The sequence below is a fragment of the Zalophus californianus genome, chromosome 6, assembly GCF_009762305.2.
Source record: "Zalophus californianus isolate mZalCal1 chromosome 6, mZalCal1.pri.v2, whole genome shotgun sequence".
Taxonomy (NCBI): domain Eukaryota; kingdom Metazoa; phylum Chordata; class Mammalia; order Carnivora; family Otariidae; genus Zalophus; species Zalophus californianus.
In genome coordinates this window covers 2,444,638-2,454,294 of record NC_045600.1, presented here as the reverse complement: position 1 = coordinate 2,454,294, position 9,657 = coordinate 2,444,638, and the positions used below count along the sequence as shown (strand labels likewise).

The window sequence follows — 9,657 nt, the reverse complement described above, 5'->3', positions numbered from 1 at the left end:
ACCCTCAAAGTATTTCACCAGTGCCACACTAAAACCAGACAGGCACCTAAGAAAAAAGGGTAGCCCACTTGTATATGTGAAATTGTTTTGAAAAATACATTAACGCCATAATAAGTGTGGCCCTTTATCTAAGAGGCCTGAAGCTTGCTTCCAGAAGTAAACCTGGGGAGCGTCTCAGCCTGTGAGGTGCTGTGAGGTGGTGGGTGAGGTGGGTGAGTGCTAAGACCCATGCTGCCTGGTGCGCTCACAGCGCGGCGGTTATGAGGCAGCTGGGACATATGTGAGGCGTGTGCATTATGTGTATCCCCTACATACCTCAGTCCAGCCAGGGTGCTTTTCTGTGTTTACCTTGCAAATAAATTCACACAAAATGCAAAATTCACAGTCTGCTCGAATCATTCCATCATTCTTCAGTTGTGTTGGAAAAAATCCAAATTTCCAAATGGAGCGTCACAGCAGAACTGTAGTTACGGCCCCGCACCGAGTCAGCAGCAAGCCAGAGGCTGTCTCTGCCCTCACAGGAGTCACGTTGTAAAGCGGGAAACAATCAGCAAACAATTTCATATAGTACGATAGGTGCCCCCCCATTCATATATTGCAAGCGAGCCCCCAAAGTGATGGTATTAGGTGGGGCCTCTGGGAGTGATCTGGTGAATAGCACTCCTATAAAAGAGACCCCAGAGAGCTCCCTTGCCCCCCCACTTTTTTAAAGATTTTATTTATTTATTTGACAGAGAGAGACACAGTGAGAGAGGGAACACAAGCAGGGGGAGTAGAAGAGGGAGAAGCAGGCTTCCTGCCGAGCAAGGAGTCCAATGTGAGGCTCGATCCCAGGACCCTGGGATCATGACCTGCGCCGAAGGCAGACGCTTAACGACTGAGCCACCCAGGCGCCCCTCCCTTGCCCCTTCTGCCCTGTGAGGACCCTCACCAAACACTGAATCTGCCAGCGCCTTGACCTTGGGCTTCCCAGCCGCCAGAACAGAGAGATAAATGTGGTTCGTTTAAGCGCCCCCAGTCTGTGGACCAAGCAAGGCAGCAGGACAGTAAGGGATGGGTTTCTGGTAGATGGCACTGGGGTCGCTTCCTAGGGCTGATTTGACAGAGTCCCACAGACGAGAGGGTGTAGCCAGGAATCGACTGTGTCACAGTTCTGGAGGCCAGAAGTCCTAGATCAAGGTGTCAGCAGACGTGGGTCCTTCCGTGGGCTGTGACAGAGAACCTGTTCTACGCCCCTCGCCCTTAGCTTTAGTGATTTGCCAACATCTTTGGCATTCTTTGGCTTGTAGAAACACCAGCCCGATCTCTGACTTCATCTTCACGTGGCATTCTCCCTGTGTATCTCTGTGTCCAAATTACCCCCTTAAAAAAAAAAAAAGATTTTATTTATTTATTTAGAGAGCATGAATTGGGGGAGGGGCAGAGGGAGAGGGAGAATCTTCAGCAGAGTGCCCCCTCAGCATGGTGCTCGCCACAGGGCTCCATCCCATGACCCTGAGATCATGACCTGAGCCTAAATCAAGTGTCAGATACTTCACTGACAGAGCCACCCAGGTGCCCCTGAATTACCCCTTTTATGAGGACACTAGTTATATTGGACTAGGGGCTACCCTTCTCCAGTGGAACCCCATCTTAACCGATTACATCTGCAACAACCCTATTTCCAAATAAGGTCACATTCTGAGGTACAGAGGGCTAGAACTTCAGCAAATGAATACAGTTCTACCTTTCACAGTTGGTAAGGAAGGACACCTTTAAGCAAGTGATATTTGAGCGAAACCCCGAATAAAAGGAGGGAGTGAGCCATGCGGACATGGGAGGGAACAGCATTCCAGGAGGAGGGAATAGCAAATGTGAGGGTTGTGTGATGAAACGCAGACTGGCATATGCTGAAGGAGCAGTCAGAGGAGCACTACGTCCAGAGGCAGCAGGGAGAAAAGGGGTGAGAGATGAAGTGAGAAACAGAATGACTCATCGATAGGAAATCCATCAACTATGAGTCATAAAATTAACAGAATTAAAGGAGAAAAAAACGATAAATTCATTGGAGACCAAAAAAAAAAAAAAAAAATCCCAGCAGACATTCCCAATACAAACTCTAAGGTATTAATAGACTAAAATTTCCTCTTACAGTGAAGGATACCATTCGAGAACAAAATTTCCTCTTACGGTGAAGGATACACATCATATGATTGGTGTGTTGTAAGGGCATTTCTCTTCGCCAGAAATGCAGAGTGATACCAGCTGTTACCTCTGTGGTTCCAGATCGATGTTTTTGGAGTCTAGCTAAAGCAATAAGAAAAGGAAATAAGCAATGTACTCATCATTGTTTGCAGATAATGTGCTCCTAGGTCACCCCCTTCCAAAGGAGGCATTTTCAAACCATTAGAGTGGAGTCAGCCATCATTTAAGCCCTCTTCTCGCATGCTCTGGGTCCACCGGGTTGCTGTCATGGCTACGGAAGCCAGCTGGCCACGCAGGTAGAGCCTGGCCACGCCTGGCCTCAGCTGCACTGTGCACTCCCTGCTCTCTATCCCAGGCTCTCCACGGCCGCTGCTTGCGATGCTTCTGGAGTTCAACCTAGCTGGCACACGTACACTCCTGGAAGACAGACAAGAGTTTGCAGACAGCCCTGGAGCGCAGAGGAGTGGGTGTCAGCAGGCCCACTGACGTGCACCGGTGCACGGAGCAGGCATGCGCCCCTCACTACCATGCACCGCTGGACGGCGCTGAGGCCAGCCGCACACCGTTCCTTAGAGTACTCCTCCTGCAGCAGTGCTAGGACCAAGATGCACTCTGGCTTGGATTTCCCCGCTTCCCCGTTTCTCCCTTCCAGGGTCCCTGTTCCTGATCTCCAAGATCACTTCCAAAACTAAACCATTTGCCCACAAGACCATGTCCCACGTCATAGATCCTGCTTTTGGAGAGAACCTGAATTAAGAGAAGAGACCCTAGGAAGCCGAGCTTCAGAGCTTCAGAGCAGGATTCTAAGATCGATCACACGCCCTTCAGACCCTTTGCAAGGACCTTACTGCTGGCGGTGAGTGAGCTGGTGGCAAGCCTTGCGGGTGGCACGGTGACTCACCAGGGGGCCAGTTAGGATCTGGTCTGGGTGGAAGCATCGGTTCCCGTGCTAGGGGTGGGAGAGCTGACTTTTGTTAATGGCTTTGAAAGCCCCCCAAAATACTAATGATAGGCTCAAGTTAGCCAACTCTTAATTTAAGATACTCCGTGGAAGTCTGACACTTCCAGGCGACACTGGAGCCCCCCACATCTCCTGCAGGCACAGGGCATTGATGATGAAAACCAGGCCAGATTCCCCACAACTCACAATGTTGTTGTTATGTCTCTTTTCTGTCACGTTTAGTTTACTGTTTAACCTATCAATGGATGTTTTATGTTAAAATAGTAAATTATCATATTTTCTATCTTCAGAAGGTTTTTTTTTTTCTTTTGGAGAAACTCTTTCAAATTACATGGCCATACTTTATAGTCTCTTGTTCCTTGCTCCAAATGTTAAGCTTCTTTATTTCTTTAAACACATGAAACATAATTATTATATGTCTGATAATGCCAATGTCTGCAGTTTTCGGGACATGGTTTTATTGTCTGTGATTCCAACGGCTCTCACTCAGAGTGGTTTTTTCCCTCTTGTGTTTTGCGACTTTTTAGCGGTGAGTTGCCTCTTTTCTCTCAAAAGCTATCTGTGGGACGTTGTTGAAGTCTGGCTGGAACTTTCATCCCTCCAGGGAATATTCGCAGTTATCCTTTTTAAAAAAGGCGTTTTTATTTTTGTTACTTTGCAGTCAGAGAATGTCTCATGAGATGTCTCTATTTAGAAGTCAAGTTGTCTGTTGTGTTCCATGTATGATTCATATTATAGGTTAAGGATGCTCTATGCCCTGTTTATAGAAAAGCATGTTCTGTGACCACAAACACCGGTGTGAAGGATGTATACTGTTGTTTAAACTTCAAGCTCAGCCAGCATTGGGGCCCTGTCCCCCTCCAGGGCTGCACCAGAATGACAGCTCAGGGGCACCCCCCACACAGGGAACGGGAAAGTGTAGATACCTCCACTTTCAGCCCAGGCCTGCCCATCCCCCTGAAGTCCTAAGGCATCAGCTTGTGCCTGAGGCATAAGGTGGGTGGAGATCCCAAGACTTTCTACCCGGCCCCCCTTGTCCCACACCCAGCCTTGCTCCTCTGAAATCAAGGAATAGCAAGAAGCTTGTGTAGAGTAGAAGCCTGAGAGAGTGGCTGCAGGGAGGCCCAACCTGGAGGACCCTCTATAGCTAGGGTGACCCCAAAGCCCTGTTGCCAGGGACTTTGCGGGTTTATGCTTGCTGTTGGGTGGAGGGGTGCACACTTTCATTTTCTAAAGTGACCAGTTCTGGATGGTGCCTTATGTGGTCACTCTACTCGTAGGTCAGGAGGGCATGATGGAAAGCCTGGGAAGGTTGGAGTCGGGGAGTGCAATGTGATTTACATTTCACAAAGTTCATTTGGGCGCTCCTCCACGACAAAGGGGTCTGGAGGGGCCAGAGCAAAGGCAGGGGCACGTGGTACTCCAGGCACGGAGTGGGGCCCAGGACTCACTTGGGGCCCTCCGTCTGAAGTTCCCTCGCAAGTTACCCCTTTTCTGGGGTCCTCTCTGTCTGGAGAGGGGCCCCAGCTACGCAGCTGGGCCGGGCCTGACCTAAAACGAGGCCAGCCTGGCTTCCGGCCACGAGGCTGGTTCTGGAATGGTGGAGAAATCCCTGCATTTCCCGGGTAGACATGGAAGGGATCAGGTTACCTTCTAGTCTCGCGGACATAGGGGCTCTTCTTGGAAAGGGGGAGCAGAAGGCAGGGACTGTCGGAGGGGCCCCGGCGGGTCGTCCAGTGGGGTAGGGGAAAGAGGCCGAGCAGGGCCTGGCTGCCGGGGGCCCCACCGGGAGCCCCACCGGGAGTGAGGTCTGGGGAAAGGGGAGGCCTCGGACGTGGAGCTGGTGGGGAGGGCGGCGCCAGCACGCCCCGGGCCGGAGGCGGGGCAGACACCGGGGTAGAGAGCGGGGCGGAGAGGACCGCGGGGCCCACACTCCCGGGACCCCCCGTCTTGGCTGCGGGGCGCTCTGCCCCGGCCCGGCGGCGGCGGGTCTCCGCGCCAGTCCGGACGCCCACCCCCGCCCGGCGCCCGGGCGCGCGCGCCCGCCCTCCGGGCCCCCTCCTCGCGGCCGCCCCGCCCCTCCCCGGTCCCCCCTCGCCAGCCCCTCCTGCCCCTCCCCTCCTCCCGCCCCGTCCCCCTCTCCCCTCCCCCCGGCCCCCGCCTCCGCGCGCCATTCCTCGCCGTCCTCCGGCCGAGCGTCCCACCAGCCGCGTCTCGGCCATGGCGGGCCTGGGGCCGCGACCCGCCAAGGGCTACCGGGTGGTTCTGCTCGGGAGCGTGGCCGTGGGCAAGACGGCACTGGCCACGCAGTTCGCCTGCGGCAGCTTCCCGGAGCAGTGCGAGCCGTCGGTGGAGGAGCTCTTCAGCAAGGTGATCGAGGTGAACGCGGCGCCCGCGCTGCTGGAGATCGTGGACACGGTGGGCGCCGAGCACCTGGTCACCCTCAAGGACCTGTACATCAAGAACAGCGATGGCTTCGTGGTGCTCTACAGCGTGTGCAGCGAGGCCTCGTTCGAGGCGGTGCGGCCGCTGCGGGAGCGCATGGGCCGGCTGCGGGGGCCCAAGGCCGTGCCGCTCGTGCTGGTGGGTACCAAGGCCGACCTGGACGCCGAGCGCCAGGTGCTGACGGCGCGGGGCCGCGCGCTGGCCCGCGAGTGGCGCTGCCCGTTCCTGGAGGTCACGGCCAAGAGCAAACTGATGGTGGACCAGGTGTTTACGCAGGTGGTACGCGAGATGGAGGCCCTGGCCCCGCCCGAGGAAGAGGTCCCGGCCCCCCCCACCAACGCCCAGGATACGTGGCCGTCCGAGAGATTCATTGGCTAATACGCCACGGTTACTTTTGAATACGTGTTCAGCGCTTTTCTGATTTCTGAAGCTCAGCCTTCCTTCCCTGCTTTTTCAAGAAAGTTATCCGGCCCAAGACAAGTGGTTACTTCCGCGTAGTTAACTCAGACCAGCTCCTCAGGCTGTTTGCAGAGCTTCTTACATCCTTGGTGAAAACTTTGCCAATTTGTTTACCTCTTACAGTGCTATAGGAAGCCCCAAATCGCTATCTTTTTCCCGTATGGAGAGAGTGCCACCCTTTTCTTCAAATGGGATTTGTTACAGGATTCCCCCCCCGCCCCGCCTTTTTTGATAACGAACGCCTTCAGATGCCCTCCGACCTTTGAAATGGATTGAGGAACGTGAACTAAAAAGACTTTAAGCTTCGGATTCCATGAGGTTTTCGTGTGTTTCCCTCTGCTTTGCAGCCTCGAAGCGAGCGGTCATATTTTCCTCTCTGCGTATTTCTAAATATAGTTATGACACACGCAGCAGTGGTTTGAAAGGGATATTGTATACCCTGGGAGGGGAGAAATAACTTCTCACCCAGACGTTGCTCAGCTCTGCCTTCCCTTCTGTAACGGACATTCGGTCGATTTTGCATCTGTAAATTGAGTGAAAATAAAGTGATTTGAAAAGGTGATAGCTTTACATACCGGTCTTTCTAATACTTTGAGCCACAGTTCCTACATTCGCATACACCGTCTCTGCTCTCCAGTTCTATTCCGGGAAGCACGATAGTAAGCAGGGGAAAATGGCCGCATCTGGTATGTATTTCTTGTCGCCAGAGAGTAGAATATTTGTCTGATACCTGCATAGTTCACAGTGACCCCGGGACTGAAGTAGAAGCAGACCGTGTAAGAATCTTTTTGTATAGTTTTCACATAACGAGACAAGAAACTTTTCCTGCACTGGTTAGAAAATGCCATTGTTTTATAATTGTAAGAATTTGTCTCTGATAGGAGTCACGTGTGCCTATTTTCACAAGTTAACGATTCTGCCTCACCCGCCCAACAGATCTTTCCAATTTAGGAACCTAGACTTACCATTTAAACATCTTCTAAAAGAAATAAGCAAGAAAAACAAATTAAATCAATAAAGAACACTCAAAACTGTGCCCGTGACCTGAAAAAGTTCATTTTGTTACAGGAAAGTTATCTATAAAGTGATGGTTATGCACTGCTCTGGGAATTTTATATTGTATATGATGTGTGAACAGAAGGATGGATTTTATTTTAACATAACGAGCATATATATTTTAGAACCTGACAGTGCCTGACAGCCAGTTCACCAGGGGGAAGGCTAGGCTGGGTGTCCCCTGTCTTTTCTCTCTGTCTCCCTGGGACTTTGCGGGGGGGGGGGGTGTGGGCACCTGTGAAGCCTTGAAGTCCAGCTAACTCACTCCCTCCTCTGTGTTCTGGGGTCACTCCTCCCAGTAGTGTTTCCTCACACCCTCTTCCAGAACCATCTCTAAGGGGACATTTCAAACACAGGAAGGAGGGAAGGGGGGCCTGCGGAGGTGTGCGTGGTGGGGAAGGACCTTCCTGGCCTCAGCTGTCTTTGTCCAAAGCTGCCCCTTCCTCTGCTGGAACAGAGGCAAAAACCCAAGACTGCTCCTGGACTGGGCATTGAGCGGTGCTGAGAAAGCACACAGGGAGCAGTGCCCTGTTCTCAGCCATGAAGCTGGGCCCCAAGGACGGCAAGCTGCCTGACTCCCCAGCTCTGCCCGCCCTGCCTTTCTGACTCTCCACCAGCCAGCACTGAGGCCTCCTGGGAGATGTTGTGTCCCTGGATTCCTGTGCCTCTGGATAATAGGCTCAATCCAGGAAAAAATGTACAAGTAGACATTTCTTCCTTCAGATTCCTAGGACCACGTCAGATCCTTCCACTCAGATCTAGATTCAGCTCAGAGCCCAGGGTGTTCAACATGACAAATGATCAGGCCCACGTGATCAGCTCCTGTGACCTCAGGAATAGGTTTAAAGCAGTTTCTGGATGACGCGTAAAATTCAAGAGCTACACACTAGATTTCCTTTCTCTTCCTACATTTCTTACTTCTAACTTAGGTATGCTACATGCAAGTTGCTCGTAGTCCCTCTGGAGTGAAGAGCGGCCTAGGTAACTAAAGTGGATTTGCAAGCAGTGAATGTGCCCGCTCTGTGGGTCGGGGTGCTGTGGAGCCTGGAAGCACTGTGCCCCGGTGGGGCGGGGGGGAACCCAGGCACCAGGCAGTTAGCTTGCTAGCTTGCAGATGGTGTTACCGTCTCAAGCCATTTGCGGTTGGGCACTGGGCCATAGGCTCTGTGCACGCTCAGCATCACCAGGGAATGTGAAACCGGTTTCCAAACTGGTTGTAACAGTCACATACCCACACACTCCTGATGCTCCAAATGCTCTGCAGCTCAGAGTCTGCGCAGATGCTTTTCTTACCAATGTGTTGTGGTTTCCATTCGTATGATTCAGACCGCTGGTGATGTTGAGAGTTCTTTCGGAGGGTTTTATGGCATTTGATTTCCTCTTCAGGGAGATGCCTGCTCTTTTTGACAGCTTTTAGAATCGTGTGATCTGCCCTTTTCTTCCCGGTTCTTGGAGGTTTTGCTCTATCTCCGTGGTGGACAGCCTCCAGACACGTCCAGTGCCCCCGCCTTCTGGTCCTCCTGCCCTGGGTGGCTCCCTCCCCTGGAGGCTGGGCAGGGCCTAGTGACTCTCTTCTAGAGAATACAACAGGACAGCAGTGACAGGATGTCACTTCTGAGATTAACTCGCAAAACCACTGCCCCCTGTCTTGCTCAGCCTCTCCCAGAGCCCTGGTTCTGTGAAAGGCCGGCCGCCATGTTGTGACGAGCCTGGTGGAGAGGGCCATGTGGCAAGGAACTGATGTCCCAGCCAGCAGCCGTCGAGAGCTCGGGAGGGGGAATCTTTCCCAGATGAGCGTTGAGATGAGGGCAGCCCCAGCCCACCTGTCACCGCTGCCCAGGAGGGCGCCTGAGCAGAAGCCCCAGCTGAGCCGCACCGAGCTGCCTGACCCACAGACACTATGAGACGGGAAATGTTTATTGTTTTACACCAATAAGTTTCAAGGTGAGTTGTTATGCCGCAACAGATCACTACTATAGCTTCCTGCTACCTGGGGTAGGGTACCAACATGCAAATATCCCAACAGGCCAGAGCAGCTTTGGAACCAGAGCCGGGTGGGGTTTGGGGGGGTGTTAAGTGAGCACTAACACATCCCGGACAGGCCATTAGTGGACGGCGGGGCTTTGAGAACACTGCCAGGGAGGGTGCCCAGGAAGTGAGGACCAGGGGTCCTGGGGACGGAACAGCAGAAGTCTGGCCACCTTGTCGCCTGCAGCTGCGTGGGGAGCAAACAGGGTGCCCACCGACACCCGTGAGCCCACCAGGAGGTTTGCAGCAGGGTGCATAAGGCACCGCCGGTCTCTTCCTGCAGCCTGGAGCACAGCAGGAGAAGAGAGGCAGACTGAGAGAGCTGGGAAACCAAAAGGAACCAGTAGTTTTAAAAATTTGCAGTCTCTCCGAATGGCAGAAGACACTAAAATTAAGAAATGACTTCCCAGCGAATGTCAGATCCGGGAGAACTGGTCTGCAAGTGACGCCAAGTGTGACAATCGGGGCCTCAAAAGAGCAAAGGTGATTCCCTCAGAGGGCCATTCAGTCACGTGATGGGCTTG

General features: G+C 52.9%; 1 protein-coding gene and 1 long non-coding RNA gene across 2 annotated transcripts; one reads left to right on the top strand and one right to left on the bottom strand.

The window, feature by feature from the left end:
- Window positions 1–809: 809 nt before the first annotated feature.
- Window positions 810–5,164, bottom strand: LOC118357112. Its single transcript, XR_004820162.1, has 3 exons — window positions 2,384–5,164; window positions 2,170–2,286; window positions 810–1,362 (listed from the first exon to the last, which is right to left on the bottom strand). It is a non-coding gene; the product is annotated as an uncharacterized LOC118357112 (long non-coding RNA).
- A 115-nt stretch (window positions 5,165–5,279) lies between these two features.
- LOC113909600 (ras-related protein Rap-2a-like) lies at window positions 5,280–6,611 on the top strand. Its single transcript, XM_027570948.1, has one exon. It carries the CDS (start codon window positions 5,366–5,368, stop codon window positions 5,966–5,968), a length of 603 nt encoding a protein of 200 aa, XP_027426749.1. The 5' UTR covers window positions 5,280–5,365; the 3' UTR covers window positions 5,969–6,611.
- Window positions 6,612–9,657: the final 3,046 nt, after the last annotated feature.